Source organism: Bradysia coprophila, unplaced genomic scaffold (genome assembly GCF_014529535.1).
Source record: "Bradysia coprophila strain Holo2 unplaced genomic scaffold, BU_Bcop_v1 contig_350, whole genome shotgun sequence".
NCBI classification, from domain to species: domain Eukaryota; kingdom Metazoa; phylum Arthropoda; class Insecta; order Diptera; family Sciaridae; genus Bradysia; species Bradysia coprophila.
In genome coordinates, this window is record NW_023503608.1 from 7,811,757 (window position 1) to 7,830,434 (window position 18,678).

At 31.9% G+C, this 18,678-nt stretch overlaps 1 protein-coding gene across 31 annotated transcripts in view; it reads left to right on the forward strand.

Moving 5' to 3' along the window:
* Positions 1 to 18,678, forward strand: part of LOC119080723 (CUGBP Elav-like family member 4) — a 243,266-nt gene that overhangs the window by 216,141 nt on the left and 8,447 nt on the right. For 22 of the 31 annotated variants that reach the window (XM_037189209.1, XM_037189210.1, XM_037189213.1 and 19 more), the window contains 8 exons: positions 7,698 to 7,841; positions 7,914 to 8,007; positions 8,074 to 8,220; positions 11,330 to 11,428; positions 13,627 to 13,701; positions 15,757 to 15,834; positions 17,720 to 17,896; positions 18,095 to 18,258. In XM_037189209.1, the coding sequence (XP_037045104.1) occupies positions 7,698 to 7,841; positions 7,914 to 8,007; positions 8,074 to 8,220; positions 11,330 to 11,428; positions 13,627 to 13,701; positions 15,757 to 15,834; positions 17,720 to 17,896; positions 18,095 to 18,222 (942 nt within the window). In that variant the 3' untranslated portion in view covers positions 18,223 to 18,258. The remainder of the gene's footprint in view (positions 1 to 7,697; positions 7,842 to 7,913; positions 8,008 to 8,073; positions 8,221 to 11,329; positions 11,429 to 13,626; positions 13,702 to 15,756; positions 15,835 to 17,719; positions 17,897 to 18,094; positions 18,259 to 18,678) is intronic. The other 9 variants (XM_037189214.1, XM_037189215.1, XM_037189238.1 and 6 more) reach the window with 5 other exon arrangements.

Here is an 18,678-nt window from a genome sequence, read left to right on the forward strand (position 1 = left end):
GACTCATAAAACTCCACTGAATGTTGTTTTTTTTTGCAAAGAAAATACAGCAAATATAAATACAATGCAAATAATAGCAAAATCACATTATGTGACAAAAAGCTTTTTATTTTCCATCAATAAATTTATGACTGTCCAAAAACGATAGTCAAACCAAATAAATAATGCAGCTTTTGTGTTTATACCGAACGATGACTGAACTATTTTCAACAACAACGACAAATAAAATAAAATATAAAATCCTCTTTTCCACATAAAATCAACTGGAGAGTACCCTTAACAAAATCAAAATGTGTAATATTTTCTGCATAGTGCAAAGCCACATAAGCTCCAATTCTCCTATAACGGTATTTTATGGGTATAGAGAATCGGTTGATAGTTCTATATTAGGGGTGGCCAAAGTTTTTGCGAACAAATACTGATAAGTCTAGCTGACCCGGAATAAATATTTTTTTTTTTGAAAAATTGTCGTAAATGTCATTGAACCTGTTGACAGCGACATAGGAGCCTAAAACATCACAATTTTAAATAAAACATCTGAACAACACACTCAGAACCTACAAACATTTTTAAAGTTTTTTTACAACTTAGCTCTTGAACACAATTTGAATGACCTCTAATTCTATCCTGTTCATAGACACTTTTCGTAAGTGACACAAAGGCAAAGCAAACTTTTCGACAAATTATTTTTTTGGACACCCCTATAAGGAATCTATATATATACAATATTTGTATATATGGCTTGTCTAATGCCTTGTGTATATATGTACATAGCATCATAACTTACAACATTATACCGCAAGCCCAACCTGTTGGGTTGGTAACTAAATACCGGCGTTGAAATATTAAAGTAAATGGTTTCAGAACGCAAAACTGTTGCGCCTATAATGTTTTATAAGCTTTTATTACATAAAATTGTTTTGTATGAACTTCTCTGTGCTCGGTGTGTGTACTCAACTCTGAAAATATATATACAATTTTTTTTTTCATTCTATAAAATTCATATTACACAGCGAATTTTGTTTGGTTTGGTTAAAACCTGTTGCAATTATACTACTCTGGTGTGTGCGGTGGTACAATACTGAGGGGATTGTTTTGGGTAATGGGTGAGAATATATAATGTTTCGTGTAGTTATAGGCCTTTTAATATGTTATGTTGTAACAATAAAATATTAATGGAAAATAATCACGAATACTTTGTACAAAAATTATTCGAATGCACGGTTACACAATGTGTAATACACATAGTTTTGGTTATTATTGTTTTTCTAGTCAAACATAATTTACAAATTCTCATATCGTTTGTTTTTTTGGTTCTGTTTTTTTTTTAAATATTATTTCGTGATAAATTAATGAACGCAACGTAACAGCTACAATGTAGGTAATAAATATTATGTGTTTCAATTAGGTGAATTGACGTATTTAAGCATTATTTCCATTGCAATAATTTCCACCTTACCGGAATCGATACATAAAGTGGCGAAAGGTATCGTTTCATTGGAAGGACGTAGCTACTAAAATATTAACGTCTTAATTTCATTACATTTGATGTAATATTAACAGCAACGAAGCATAGTATAAACAGTGTAAATGACAAAAAATTTTTGGGGGTTCAATTACTGCATGAAAAGTCCTTACGATTGAACACTTTCATAAATCAGCCATTTCATTTCTAATAATTGTTTTCAGTTAATGTTTACAAGGAAACGTCTTAGTAAATACACCTAAGAGATAAATGCTAGAAATGATGCTTCTCGTGTGAGCTTTGTTGATTCGAGTCAAAGCTTTGCAATATTCACACCTTTCCTTTTTAAAGAAGTCAAGTATATCAGCAGATACACGTACGGAATTTTGAAAACCGACACATTTTGTCTTTCTGTGTTTTGCTTGCAAATACATGCAAAATTCACAAAAAAAAAACAGTTAACCAGAAATCAGAAAATGTGTCGGTTTTCAAAATTCCGTGATTCCCCAATCTATTACTTCTTTTCATTTAACAAGTTTCACGACGAAATTTTTTTATGAGTATATTGAAATCAACTACACCGACAAAAAAACATTTTAAGACAGGTAATTTGTATCCAGGTAACTTTATTTTGCAAGTAAATTAAAGTTAACTGCGGCATGTATCGTATTTTTATATGAAAACAAAATTATCTGGAGACAAGTTACCTGCAAATATTTAAAATATTTTTTATCACTGTATTCAACCAAGTACAGTAAAATTTTCCTTACGAGGTATGTGAGTTATGAGGAAAACCATAGAAGTTTCAGAACACGTTGTGCTACAAGCATAAACATAGAAAAATTTGAAAGTTCTCGAAGCAATTTTAAGCGATAGCTCACCGTAAGTTATCTCACTAAAGCCTCAAATTCTGACACAACTCAGCCGAGTATTGATGCTAGTAGCGCTAAAGTGCCATGCCATTTTACATGAAATTTTCGTAATTACTATTTTACATTTACAAATAGTTGAATTAACACTGTTCGTTCTATATGACTATGAACGACGTTTTAATTGTCACACTGTCCGTATGTCAATTAAAAACTTTTTACCCATATATTCCTATATGTACTGCTATGCTAGAGCATGTGAATTTATAATCAATGTCTCGGGTAACTTATTTTATTAGGGTTGACTGAACGGTTACAATGCTTTCACAAAATAGCTTGCTCAACGTTGAATTTCAGTTTGTCATTCATTTTCAATTTTATTTCGGTTGTGTTGAGGGTATGGAACGATACTTTTCAGCGAATAATTATTAAGTTACAGTGACGAAAAAGCATTCCAAACAAATTCCATATTTCAAATGGAACAATCTTCTGACAATATCTGTCTTTTGCAGATAGATACAATAGAATCTCGGTAGATTTCCATTAATTTTGTTATATATTTCTAATGTATAGTTCAATTCAAAGATTTTTAAATGAATTGAAAGCGAGTCGACATGATATAAATTACGGTTTCAGTCTAAAATATTGTAAAACGGGCATTTCATGACGTTTTCAGTTGAAATATTAACGGCCTGGACGAACATTTTTGCGAGTATTCATCTGACCTTTTCATTAAAAAAATTAAAATTTCATTTCTTTATCAACGTAAAAGTGCTTTGATTTCACGGTGTATGTTTTGAAATGATTTTACTTAATTATATTCTGAAAAACTTTCGTTAAAGAATATCAATATATATATATATATTTATATATATGGTAAGCTTACCAAAGGCGAAACGACCGACGAGAGAGCGAAAAAAAAATTATCGCATTTTTCAACCCTAATTTGCATATAATCAAAATTCCTTTTTTATATAATTTCGCCTGGAAAAACAATTTATTTTACCAATCTATTGCTATACACCTTCACGGTACGCTACATACAATAACTTGTCTGGTATGACGTGCCTTTATATCAGCAAATGCAGAGTACAGAAAGTAAGAAAAAAAAAATTACCACCTTTGTGAGCGTTAAGCTTTTCAATTAAAAGCAAAACATCACTGTTGGGGGTGTGGCGGTTGAAATGAAATGGTAAATTTTTCGAATAGTAAATGTTTTTACGTCTGAAGTAGATTTTTTTCCATTTATAAACGATCGTTAGCTTGCCTTTGTGGTAGGTCAATTTAAAATGAATTTACAATTCATTGACATTCTTATCTTTTGCAGTGTTTGAAAAAAAATCATATTTAGCTTCGTTGGCTGGAATTTGATTGTGTGTTGTCAGATTCCCTTAACATGGGTCAGAGAGGCTCTATACATGCCGCGCCATGTCTATATACGGTTCGGGGTGTACGTTACAAGGACAGAGTTCTTTGAACTGCAGTAAATGTATGCAATTTCATTCTTATTTAAATTTCTTTTATGTTACGCGAAAAATGCGGAAACATGCAATTATACTGTACAGCGATAACTATTTACTACGCGAACTAAAATCCTAAGAATTCATGTGAAATGTAAATTTCCATTACAATAAACTTTACAGTAGAATTCGGATATTGTAGTAGGGCGAGCATATTAAAAAACGCGCCAAATTCAACTACATTTTCAGTTTTTTTTCAATCTTTCATAACAAAGCATCATTACCTTTGGTCGCTGAGAATATACTAAGACTGACGATAGAATTAGGCAGTTACTATTACGTTCAGTACTTTCCGTTTTTTGTAGAGATTGAATAAATTCTTAGCATCGTCATATGCTATTTCACTAATCTTTCAATGATGTTTGAGCCCAACCCCTAGTGATTTTAAGTTATTATTATTAAGATAGTCACGCAATCGAAACTCAACAACAAATTTTCAGAAAAAAGTCTTTCTCATATTCTATGGAGAATCCATCAAATGCTTAGTCATTACATCAACAGCTTAATCAAGAGCAATTAAGTTTGTTTTTATCTTCAAAATCCCGATCCACAGATATATCCCATATTCGATTCTCTCAGTCGTCTTTTGTCTCTTCAATCTATAATCCAAATCTATAAATACAATATTCGACTGTAAATTCCGATATTATTCAATGCGCCTCAGCTACATTACCAGATAATAAGTATTATGACTGCTCAAAGGTACATTATCCATTTATTGTTATACAAAATATTATTGTTGAGTTACAAAGACATTAATAATCCTTAAGCTATGTTGATGGCTTATTTCCCGATGGTAATAACAGATAGCTAGACGAGCTAGATATGTGTATAAATACACGTTATGTTATATTATGTCTCATATCGAAAACACTATGGGTGAAAATATATAAACTATTATGCAATCTCATTTCCCGACCATCAATTACAACTATACCCAGAGTGTAATGTGTTATAGTACGAGTAGCAGGAGTAGCTCATCCATATCGTAAATCGTATAAAGTTTATATAGTGCGGGTAACTTGGATGGATAGCTAACTAAATCTAACCTCGTATAAACGTCGTCTGTAATAATGGGCCAAAGCGTAATAATAAATGATCGCTGTGTGTGCGTTTCGTATAAATTTAGATTATGTCAGTGCGGTTAGTTTATTGAATTTTTTACAGCTCTTTGATTCGGTCTATCCATATTCTTGTTGCTGTTGGTAGTGGGGAATGAGGAAATTTCATTTCTTATTTTAGTTTCGTGGGACGTTGTTTTATCAGCATTACATGGCGGAAAGAAGATATTAGTTTTTTTTTATACACGTGGAAGCAGATTCTTGGAAAAGTCAGAAGGGGAATTTTGACAGCTATTGTTGAGAATTTTGTGAACGCTACAGGTCTGGCGAAAATGTGGTCAGAAAAGTATTCCAAAATACCATGTAACTTACAGTGCATAAAATAAAAAGTAGAACATTAGTTAAGAGCGCTCACCTCTTGGCAATTTTCTAGCCTACATTTGTACGCAAAAATATTCGTTTTTTGATGATTTCTCTGAACCAATTTTTTTTTTAAAAGTAAAACCATAAAAGCATGCAAAAATGTGTTATTTTTAAGAGAAAAATTGGTTTGTGGATGATAACTTATTGCACTTGGAGAAACCTTTGCAAATGTGTACATTTATGTGTTTTGCAAAGGTTTCTCCAAGTGGGTTAAGTTATCGACCACAAACCAATTTTTCTCTTAAAAGTAACACATTTTTGCATGCTTTAATGGTTTTACTTTTTCAAAAAAAGATTTTGGTTAAGAGAAATCATCAAAAAACGAATATTTTTGCGCACAAATGTAGGCTAGAAAATTGCCGAAGGGGTGAGCGCTCTTAATAGAAATGATTCTCTTTCTGGAACATGCATTGCATTCTACCTTGCATTCCTAAATGAAATTAGACCTTGCTCTATTGTCCTAAGATTTTTCAACTATGCTAAAGTATGTATAGGTCAGCCTGCCAAGTTAGCACTGCCGAGTATATGGCGCAGTTTTTATATTGTTTCATCGCAGAGGCTACTGTTAATCACAGATGTGTTATGCAATGCGATTTGGTTATTGACCGGCTCACACTAGTACAAGGCGATGTAAACTCTAATACTGGACCTTATGTACCGTTTCTTGATAGCGAGGTTAAAAGTCGACTGCTGGCTATGGGATGGGGCTAGCGATGAGGTTGAAAACCCACAGGAAAGCCGTACGCGTGTATGAATCTAAAGAGTACGACTAAAGGATTCTATAGAAATACGGTTAAACCTGGATTGAACGCCCAGACAGGCTAGCCTTGCGAAATGTGAGGCTGGACTAAGTCAATAACGAGCGGACTGTGAGTGTGGACTAAGTCAATAACGAGCTGACTGTGAGTGTGAGGTACAGACTCAGTGATTATTAATGACCAGGGCTGTGATTAATGCGATTAAGGGTTAGGAGATGAGGTCCCTGAGTGTACTTCGGGATTTTAATGATGACAGGATAGTACAAAGGATCCACTGATCTGTGTGCATCGATCAGTAATGGTCGGCCTTAACTGATGAAATCTGAAAAAAAAAAATTAGGTCAGCCTCAGCTGAATATTCTCAGGATCGTGTTTTCTTGGATATGGTTATTCATCCGCTATCATCAACGACGATAAAAAAACATAAAGGAAGAAATAGATTTTGTATCGAACACTGAGCGATACTTTAAACAAAAGAAGTGACAGTATCGTTTAGTATGGGGTACCAAATCTTGTCGCTCCTTTCTTTTACTATACATTTGATTACATAATCCATTCTAGTAATATCTGCAATTTTTGTGAGCAGCATCTGCCTTCCTTTTTAATAAAAAAAAATGTATGAATACAATTGCAATAATTGGAATGAAAGAAGCGTTTTTATATGAATAGAGAGCTCCTGTTGTCATTCGCATACTGTACGTAATTGGTTCTTTCATCTGGCTATAAAATATTTTTTCCACTTAATAAATTTTCATTGAAATATTGCGAAGAAAAATTGAACTAAATTCAAATTGCACAATATAATTTATTATTTACCCGACTTCCAGAACGAAGAAGAAAAAAAAGAAGAAGCTGAAGAGAAGGAAAAAAACCCTCAATGCCTCTTGCAATACACAGAAAATTTAATATAAAATGATTTCATTTATAAGAATTTTTCAAAGAATTTAATCACATAAGCATGAGACGACAATGTATGTATAAAATACACATAGTTAGTGATATATATGGTAGAGAGTCGACCTTTTTTTCACTCATCCAACACAGAAAAAAAAATAAAAATAAGAAATGGAGAAAACCCTTAAAAAATATTTTTTAAGTGGAATTCAATTCCATTAATTTAAAAGAAATTCCTGCCATAATCGGATATGAAGAAATCAAAGCAATGGGTCTTTCTTCGATTGAAAGTTCACAAAAAATAGCTTTTCGCTTTAAAAGAAAACTCTTTGTAAAATGATGTTTTATCATAAAAATCTTCAGATGAAATTGTAATAAATAAAAAAAAGAATGAAAAAAAAAAATACTCAACTGAACTGTAGATAGGTGGGGTTACACAACCAAAGATTTCTATCTGTGAAACTCAAAAAGCCATATAGACGTTTCAGAGTGACTTTTATGAAGCATGAAAACAAACGACATGAACTCAACAAGAAATCATAGAAATATCGTAGTTCTTTGTTTGTAGTTTTATTCGTTGAATGGAAAGAATTTCTTTTCATTTTCCGTTTTTATTTCTCCGTTTCTGTTTCTTTTTTTTTCCTTCTAGTCATCTGTTTTTCTCTCGTATATTAGCCTGCCATTAACATTTATTTTCATTGTTTCAGGGAGCTTCTTCAAGCTTAGTTGTTAAGTTTGCAGACACAGAAAAGGAACGGCAATTGAGACGTATGCAGCAAATGGCCGGCCACATGAATTTATTGAATCCATTTGTGTTTAATCAATTCGGAGCATATGGAGCATACGCACAAGTAAATTTATTTGGGTTAGCCTCTCCCATTGTACGAATAAAAATGTTTTTTTTTGTTGCTCTCTACCTTTAGCAACAGCAGGCACTAATGGCAGCTGCTACAGCACAAGGTACTTATATTAATCCAATGGCAGCATTGGCTACACAAATACCTCATGCTCTAAATGGTAATTTGATTTGGAAATATTCACAATGAAGAAGCATCACGTAAATTTGTGATATTTCAATTAAAGGTTCGGGACAACCGGTAAATGGAACTATACCATCACTACCATCACCAACGATGCCAACATTCAATATGGCCGCTCAAACGCCAAATGGTCAACCTGCTGGAACAGAAGCCGTTTACACAAATGGAATACCTCAATCTTATGCTGGACGTAAGTATCTAGAGAATCAATGAAAAGTTTTCCAAAATAGTGGGGATGGAAAAGATGGCTTTGACCAAGCAATGGCCTCTTGAGTACATACACTGCTAGATGCTGAAATACATTCTGTTTGTCATGTTGTAGACGAAGTATCTAATAAAAAATTCCTTTTGTAAATTGATATATCAACCAGATATTTATCGAGCTAATAGACATTTATTGGGTCTTTCCCTCCAATCTACGATAGTGAACACCAGTCGTGGATCTTACAGATACGAAATATTATAAAATCGAGTCCGCATTTTATGATTTGAAAACCCTTGCTTAAACGTTATAACCATACCGACATCATTCACTTCGGTTTTACGACTTTCTCATTTTTATGACCGACGAACAGTATGTGGCCGTCCACTGAGTTTCTCATATAAACCATTTTTTCACTGAAAACTAAAAGAAAATGTTAATCCCCCACCATGGTTCATCAAAATTAATATGAAAAATATTATGTACGTACTCCGACGACGATTACTGTAAATGTATTGAAATGGAAATCGTATGGGTATATGTGGGGGACAGATTTTATTTTCATTTTATTATTATCGTTACCGGAGGAGTATATAGAATAGTTTGGGATGCATCGTAATAGGAAATAAAAATAAAATTCTCATGAAAGTTTCATATTATTTTTTTACGAGGTCAACTATCGAATATGTTTAATTTACGGATGATGGAATAAACATTCTAGATTTAATGGGATGACATTTTTAGCCATACGTACTCGTTTTATTAGTTTCATAAAAAATATACTGAACAAAAACAAAGACAGAGGACAATTTTAATTGAAAAAAATTGATAATTTTCTAGGCCCTCTATCCGTAATTATTGTATTACGTATAACATTTTCAAAATTCAAGTTTTCTTCGTTCGCGAAAAAGCTCATAGGTTAAGTTTGCTCACTTGCTTACTCAATGGGACGGAAAAATATATATGAGTTTAGTCAGATATAGGAATAGAAGGTCGAGAGTGTTATATAAAATAACAAATTTGTTTCGTTTTTCAAGTACTCGACGACTGTATCATATGATATAAACTATGGCGACAAAAATGAGTAACTACTTCTGCCTAATGCGGTCTTACATAATCAGAGTTTGTGTTAAAACAAATGAAGTTGAAGATTTTCTTGCAAACCGTATTTGAACATGCTTCTATAAAGAGAAGTAACAGACGTGAAAACATGATAATGCTTGCCGTGTGTGAGACCGCAAGCACACCTATTTCCGTTCCTCGTGTAAATAAAGACTTCAATCGACCTGAATGTCCGAATTTCTTAGAATAGAAAATATTAAAGAACGATAACTAAGAAATCCTTTTTTTATATTTAAAATGTTGGGGTAAGCGTCAATTCTGTGAATGATGACTGCACGAGAACTAGTCTTGTTTTCGCGACTACTTTAGTGTATTCTACTCGTTCTCAATGCAACAATACATTACTGCTATAAATGTTGATTATTCCGCATATACTGGTGACAACATTTCATACGTATCATTCGAGATGGAACAAAAATGACTGCTTTAGTTAAGCCATATTTTTTTTTGAATTTCTTGTTTTAATTCTCTCCGCAAACTTTACTCGTTTGCTCGTATTTTCCTGAGCCATTAATATTATGACTACTAATTGGTATAGTCTCACAAAATCTCACTTTCAATGTTAAATTTATTAGTTGTAATCACTTGCATCCACAATTTTTGCTTTATCTTTGAAGTAAGTTTCTCTTCGACAAAGGAATAGAAATAAGTCTCGCGTAATATTAGTTCAGTTAATTGATGTATTCTATGCTTTCTAATGGCAAAATATTTTTCTTTTCATCATATTACAACAGAAGTGTTATTAAACATTACGTTAATGATGACTGTAATGCGAGCAAGGAAGCTGACGACATCGAATGCCTGAAATTTTCGGAATAGTATTTCAAATTGCTTAATGAGTAGATGAATTATTTATACAAAAGCAGGCAGGCTATATATACATAACAGGCAGTCATTAGCATTCGGAGGGGATTTTTTTTTATTTAGAGATATATTTGAAATTCTTCAGCAGCATTCCGAGTGTTTGTCGGTTTTATAATTGAAAATGTTAGCTCAGAAATGAACGCTTCGGTTGCGAGTGAGGCGATGCGCTAGAATTAGCTAAATCAATTCACATAAATAATTTTCGGTTATAGAAAAATTGAAAATTTCAAGGAAGAGAAAAGTTACTTTTGCAGGAACTTCGCAGGAAATTTTCATTAAAAATATCCCCTCTCTTATTCAAGCATTTCTGCCTCTTTTCACTGAACATGGAGCAAGGGCATCCAAGCATGATATCATCAACAAGTCATGAGTACGAGAAATTTTGGCAAAATATTTGGTTGAATACTAAATTAATGTCTCCTCAGTCGTCATACCGATTTTATTGTAGTGTAAATTGTACACATCCCAACACGACCGACCAAATTTATTTCAACTTTTTCGAAAGCGCTCCGCATAACCGAATGCATCCCAACATATTTGGGTTTAGTATACGGAAACATTAATTGTTGGCCTCTGTGTTTTAATAATTCATTTTTGATGTGGTCATAAGTTATGTGTCGCGTATATACAGAGAATTTAAGCTTTTACTGCTGCAAAACGACTTTAATTAAGTTGTGTTACAATAATGATGTGTGTCATAGCAGAAGTTATTGTTGTCTCTAAGAGGGATAGCATTTAAAAATTTTAATTTTGCATCATTGAATTATGGAGTTGTTGAATCCTCAATCGATATGAAATTCATAAGAAATCGAATTGCAAAGTTTAAAGGTAGTTGTTTATAAATAGATAGGATTTATGGGAAGTATGTTTAGCATTCTGTAATATAGAGCAGTGTAAGCTAAAACTTATGACGTCAAACATTTGGATGAAAAATTAAGCTACAAGAGAAGTCATAGATTTAATGTATCACTATTTATCCTGCCAGTGGCACTCTACTTTGAAAATTTTTGTTTTGATATGTTTCAAATTTAAATTTACCTTGAAAATGACTGTGGGCACAATCTGTTCCAGAAATAAAATTTTTATGAAACTTTTAATTTTTTCGCCTCAGATGCATTGCACTTGTCTATTCCTGCCCAAGGACTTCCAAATGGCGAAACTGCGTTACAACATGCAGCTTATCCAGGAATGCAACCGTATCCTGGCGTTGGTAAGTGCAACTAAACTGTGAAACGTTTTTTCTTTCTTTTTGGATTAAACATTTTCTTTGTGTAGATGTTTACTGTTAACTTCAAATATATAATTCAATGTGTTTTTTACTTGAGTAACACGTTCTTATTCCATAAATATTTTCCGTTTATTTTTTTATTTGAAATTTTTCTTTTTAAATTTTATTTTTACATAAAATGTTTTTGGAAACGTTTTAGGTGTAGCTAATTAAAAATACCCCTCGATGTATTTATTTTACTCACATTTTAATGTTATACTTTTCTGTGTTATGAATATCTATTCTTAGACGAAAAAAAAAAAACAAATGAACTAAATTGAAATGAAAGTGTAATCGAAATTAAGCATTTATATATTAACTGGTACATTTACTGGAAATCCATATTAGAGGTTGCAAAATGTGTGACATATAAAAGTTTTTATTAATAGGGCCCTCATTCGACATCAACCAACATTTCATATAAAAATAGCAAAGAAATACCAATTTCGAGTTACATTTTTTATTGTAAAATTTTACAGTTTTGTCAATTGATTCCAAATTTCTACATAAAAGTTCGGTGGTCTTTAAAGTGTATTTCTTTAAAATCACATCCGAATGAACTACACTCACGGAATTTTGAAAACTGACACATTTTCTGTTTCGCGGTTTACTGTTTTTTTTGTGTGAATTTTGCATGTATTTTTATATGGAGAAATCAGAAACTCAAGTAAAACACAGAAACAGAAAATGTGTCGGTTTTCAAAATTCCGTGAGCGTAAATTAAAAATTGAGAAATTCGATAAAAACGGACCCAATTTACGATAGTTATATGAAGTGTCGTTTTGAAACCAGGAACTGAAGTCGTAGTATTTAAAATGAATCTCCATAATCATGATGAATTTCCATGTGTTAGGATGTAGGTGAAATCATAACAAAGATACAATGATTCAGTAGTAAACTCTAGTATGCAACAGTATAAAGGGGCAATTTAAGGGTAAATCAGTCTCATTATGATCCTTGAAGAAGAAAACTGTTTTCGAAAGCTCCGATAATACATATAAGACTCAAACTTAACCGCCTCTGTCGATAAAATTACAATCTAGTACTTCATTAAAAACGTAAACTGAACTATATCAACAAGCACTTAAATCTATAAAAAAATTCTCATAAGCTTCGTTTTTGTTTTTCACCTTTGCACTTTTGTCGCACCACATGTAGAATCACTTACAAACCTGAATAAAATCAGAATCTCTAATCATTACTTTCAATCGTTATAAGGAAATTTTACTTTCACATTTATCAATATTACCACGAATCATTTCTAAAACTCGTGGGACAGATAGAGTATGTCAAGCTTCAGCGAATTTAATCCGCGACTTTCATTTCATTATTCAAGCTGATAGGAGTTTCATGAGTGCTGAACTAAATTCGGTATTTTAAAGCACTCAATAATAGATACGTCATTTTCTGGCTGACTAAGGTAGTTTTCCTTGACTGAATGTCAGGTTAATATTTACCATCGGTCTTAGGTTTTTACTCGAATTAACGCAATAGTGTCTCCTTCTGAGTAAAAAATGATGATAGTCGAACATTTGAATTACTTATTAATACTCGATAAACTTGACAAAAGTAGACGCATTATATATTGTCGGAATTATTGTTGGGGCACGTTAACAACGCAAATGAAATGTGCCAGTATTCCATGCATACCGTCGATATTCAAGTTTTACAAACGGCAGGTGTGATTACATCAGTTATATCTTTTGTTTGAAGTACTGCTTAATGTGAATATTTTACTTCTTTAGTTGTACACTATACATTTTGCTATAAAGAGAACACTAGTCAGGCCTTATCGATAATTTTCGTGATAACAGATGACTAGACATTTGTAAAGGGTTTCTGAACTTGGCACATAAATAAATCTATTTAAACGTTTACAAAAAGAGTGATGAATTTTCGATGAAATTTGTATTGTGAAGTGTCTTTTTACTCTTTAAAATCTATATCTTCCGAATTATTATTTTTCAAAACCTATTCGTTTGCCCGATTTCAACTCCAAACATTTACCAACACGATACATTTTTAACTCTTATGATTTGTTTATTTTCGTAAAAGCAAAATTTACCTTTCCAAACAAAAATGTGAAATAAAAATAAAAATTCTTTTTCATTTTTATTTTCTTTTTTAATTTTTTTCTTAAGATGAGTACATCTATCGGTATGCAGTTTGTTCGCCATCATCAATAACGTACTCGACCCCGAGCCCGTCAGTATCAGGTGAACAATTAAATTAAAAAAAGATTTTTAATGCCAAAAGAATCTTTTTTATGATAAAAAAGAAATGTCATCATGCAACAAGTATATCGCATATTATTCAATCACTTTTTATGTAGTCGCTTTTAATGCTGTAAATAATTTAAAAAGAAAAAACAAACACAGCAACAGCAAAACTCCTAAAAGTTTATTTTACCTTATGGGTTTAGACTATAATTTCCATTTTCTTTTGTTGGTTTTCATTATAATACGACACTGTCATACTGCCATTTTGATTGATTGCCTTCAATATGAACGAATGCTCTTCGGAATGAACTTAACGTTAAATTGCTTTTCATCAACAGAACATTTTATGCATCTCAATAACCATATTTAATTACTTATATATCTTGGTAAATATACATAAAACAATTGCAAGAAATATATAGTGTTGTACAATTTTTATGAGTTTCGTTTGATTCTGAATTTAGTTAGAATTTTTTATTAGACATGCTTGAAATGGTTTAAAGTTTGCTACTATCTCAAGGTATCAATACTAATCTTAAATCAAAACTGAGTAAAACAATGCGCCCTTTAAATTAAGACATCCTCATCGATAAAAAAATATCTTACGTGAGACAAGTATGGTGGAGTTAAGTTAAAATATGCACAATTCGTACTTGTCACGGTAATAGTAGAGTGCGTAAATGTTTGACTCGTGGATAGATTGCTGCATGAGCCAAAGGCGAATGTATAGTCAATATTTCCAAACAATTACTTAGTAAAATACGTTCTAAGGAAATGTAAATGTAATCAGCTTTTATATTACGCAGGTGTTGACTGGTTTTCATGTTGATTAGGAAAGTGAGGAATATCTTTTCTGTAAGGAGCAATGTAAAATATCTTTCTAAACTGTTTTCAATCGTTGGTTTGGTATAATGCCAGAACGAGTGAACTTGGTGGCTTGTTTTGCCCCAATTTTTACTTTTTCTTCGTCATGTTAACACGTTTAAATATTAAGTTTGATTCAACAGCTCGAGCTTTCTCACTTCTTCCTCTCAAAACAGCTTGATATCCAAATTATTACGGAATTTTCATGGGAATAATCAATTATTTTGTCGAGTACATTTTAGAATTTTCTCAACTTTTTTTTTAAAAATCATGAGTACATTTTTTCCTGTTATAATTTCTGTTGCCGTGCAACTGAATCCTCTTTTAATTTCGTCTGAAAGGGAAAGAAATCATAAATATCTCTTACGGATTACATTCGCTCTTCCTGCTACATTACCTAAATAAGAAATTACATTTGCGATTTGACATTGACTCATGAGAGCTTATTCTACAAAAGACTGTAATTGCAATTTTCATCAAGTTCCTTAAAAAATAAAAAAAATTGAAATTGAGCTGCTTCAGTAAATCTAGGTCAATGTATGAGACGCAGACATTTGTCGGCTTACTACATACAAGTATTAAAAGTCGTTAAGTATCAAAAAAAAGGAAACTGAAATTCTAAGAAGTTTCAGTATGCTGTTGGGGGACACTTTTTGTGATTGGCAGGTTAATCAATGTCTTGTTGTAAGTGCACAAGGCGTTGCTTAACATCATAACTTAAAAAAGAGTTTTATTATAAAAATATTTTCTAATCCGGAGATTGGAAGATAAAACAATCGAAGTCTGAAAACAGCCAAAAGATTAAAAAATAGTTTCAACAGGTGAAGTAATAGATTATATTGTCTATACAGAGATACGATGGCGGTTTGTAAGAGGTTAACTTCATTCATCAGTAAAATGTAGACAATTGCTCATATATCACTCACAGTAAAGTTGAGTACGGTCGGTAAAGATAGTTTTGTTACATGAATTGATTGATTACTTAGTTAGTTTCTTTCATTACTTACCCTGACATGCTAGAATCCCCTATAGATATCGTAGAATGAAAGTAGCTCCCCATTACTTATTATATAGACACGATAATCAATTAAATTAAAAAAAAGGAAAAGAAGAAACCAAAAACTAATATTTCTAAATGTCCAGTGTTTGTTGATGTTCTTTGTTTTTTGATTGTAAATTATTTAACAGCTTACCCTGCCGTTTATGGACAATTTCCACAAGCTATACCACAACCATTAGCAGCTGTTGCTTCAAGTCAACGAGAAGGTAAGAATTATGTATATTAAAGGTGCATCGTTATAAGTCATTTCAATCATTATTTTTCATTATTATTTCTCTTTTTTTAATTAAAAATTAATTTTTGGTTTTATTTTTGTTTATCTTTTCTGTAATTACAGTTATTGATACTAAGACGGAATTATAACTTCCGACAATTACAATCCAAACAATTCTATTCATTCTATATAAGTTATCACATGAGTACGACATTACGATATGTATGTCGATACATGTATGGTGACGTCAGGATCGTATGTGGAATGAATAGCATTAATGGATATCAAATTATTGGATCATATAATTCCACGGCTGTAAACATTGTTTTATATTTATTTTTTACATGGATTCACTGAAATCCATTAAATCCTTTCATTTTGGGTTTATGTTCATCAATGTAAAATTGAGAATTTATATTTTTGTTTATTCTTACTTTTCATTTTTTTTAATTATTAATTTAAATAGTTTCGTGTATTTTCGTTTTATTCGTTTGTTTTTATTAATCAAACATCTATATGCAATTATTATATGTTTGTGTTGTCCATTTATAATGTTTGTTGTTTGAATGTTTATTCGGTGAATATGTTGTGTAATTATGTTGGTTATATACATTATATGATATAATAAAGAAAAAACAAAAATTATTTCTATTTAATTTTCATTAAATAAAATTACTGTAAACCATTTTTTTTTCCTAACCGGGGTACCAAAACAAATCTTTATTATGCAGGTTGTAGCACAAATGTAAACATAACACATGAATTGAAAATGCAAATAAAAAAAATGTAATTTTGTGGGCATACAGTTATGAAATGGTGGAGTCTCATAATAATTTGTCTACTCGTAATGGAGTAGGTGACATCTTCTTTGTCGCCAAAATTGTTAGTGAAAGGAATCTAAATGGCAATTTGTTTTGTCACTAAAAAATATATAGAGAGGGTCTGAGTCATATTTAATTAAACCCATAGAACTTAGTAACATATTTTGAGCTGAGACATTCATTAAATCAATTTTTACCTTGGAGCTATGAGCTAATTCTTGTACAAATTTGTACGGTTTTGCTATATGCCTTTATGGTAAGAAATAGATTCGAAGAAGGTCTCGGCTAAAAATATGTCACCAAGTTCTATTGGTTTGTCCTTAAGCTTAGAAATTTATTTCCATGAATTTCATATAGATAATGTCAATCGAACATGTGCCTAAGTTTCCTTCACCTACTTATGCGAGCTTTCACTACCACACGCATGCGTGTGACAATACAGCCCATATAAAGACGTATGACGTAAAGACGCAATGTATTTGGATGAGTAGATCAACAAGTAGAACAGCTGAATCAAAGTTAAATACAAATTTGATTGGCATTAACTGTTAAATGAATTTTTTGGATATTCTTGGAAACATACACCAACAATTTCATCAAAGACAAAGCTAACAAATAAGTACCAACTGCAATGGATCCGAGCTCTTTTTGTGGTCGGTCCTTTAATATCAGATTTAAGTTTAGCATCATTGAGCTATTACGAACTCGTAGATGAACTTTTCGATGGAAAAACGACTAGAGGACTTCTTACTTAAAAATGGGAAATTCACCTGAACGCAAAAATAAGGAACAAAGCAGGAACAAACCTAGATTCTAAGGGCTTCGAGCAAAATTAGATCAAACGAAATTATTCACAAATAATTCACAATGATTCTGTTAATATATTGGACAAGCAACTGGATTTTTCCTGCTGACCTGAACACGCACACATAATTTACATTACACATGGTACTTAACACTTTCGTGTCTCCTCATAACAATCGCCCTCCCCTTTAAGTTTAAGGCAAACCAACGAACAATGTTCCTATTGACAGAAACCTTTAATGTTCTTTAAAGATTTTTTGATGTTTCCAGGATGTTCGATTAGCGGGCCAGAAGGCTGCAATTTGTTTATTTATCATCTACCGCAAGAATTCGGTGATGCTGAACTAATGCAAATGTTTCTTCCATTTGGCAATGTAATCAGTTCAAAGGTATTCATCGATCGCGCAACAAATCAAAGCAAATGTTTTGGTAAGTAAATTAATTCAACTACTAAAGACTACTCACAAATGAGGGAATATTTTTCCGATGCCAAAATTCTCTTCTGTAAAATTTGTCTCCCTTGGTTTTTATGTAATTTTTCTAGTTTTTCCCATTAAATTCTATTTCAAATAAACCCATGTTTAACGAATATTTAAGAACTCTTTTGTTTTTTTGTTAACTCAACAGGTTTTGTGTCATTTGATAATCCAGCCAGTGCTCAAGCAGCTATTCAGGCAATGAATGGTTTTCAGATTGGAATGAAAAGACTGAAAGTACAGCTTAAAAGACCAAAAGATGCGAGCAGGCCTTATTAACAAAAGGACTGCAACAACAACTTAATGTCTTCGTAGGTAAGTCCTCCAGTTAATCATCTTATATAGTCCGTAAAGCACCAATTAGGTAATTTGTTGATAAATTCATGAAAAATATTGAATTTATTTCATGTAAAAATGACGTTATTTATAACAAAACGACTGTAGCTAGAGATTTTTTATCAAACGCTATGTGATACATTTAACGAAAGAAGTAGCAGATTTCTGAAAAGCTATTGATTCTACCGTCGAAGAAATATACATTTCAGAATTTTAAGAGACATCATCGTTTTTCTGTATTCTCTCATTTCGCATGTTGTTTCAAATGGTAATTGAGAGAATTAGAGAAATGACGATGTCTCTAAAAAACCGGAAATCTATGTTTCTCAGACTGTATCGTTTCTTTCTGTTTTTCCACGGTTTATTGAACTTACTATTGATGCTGATTTGAGAAGTTTT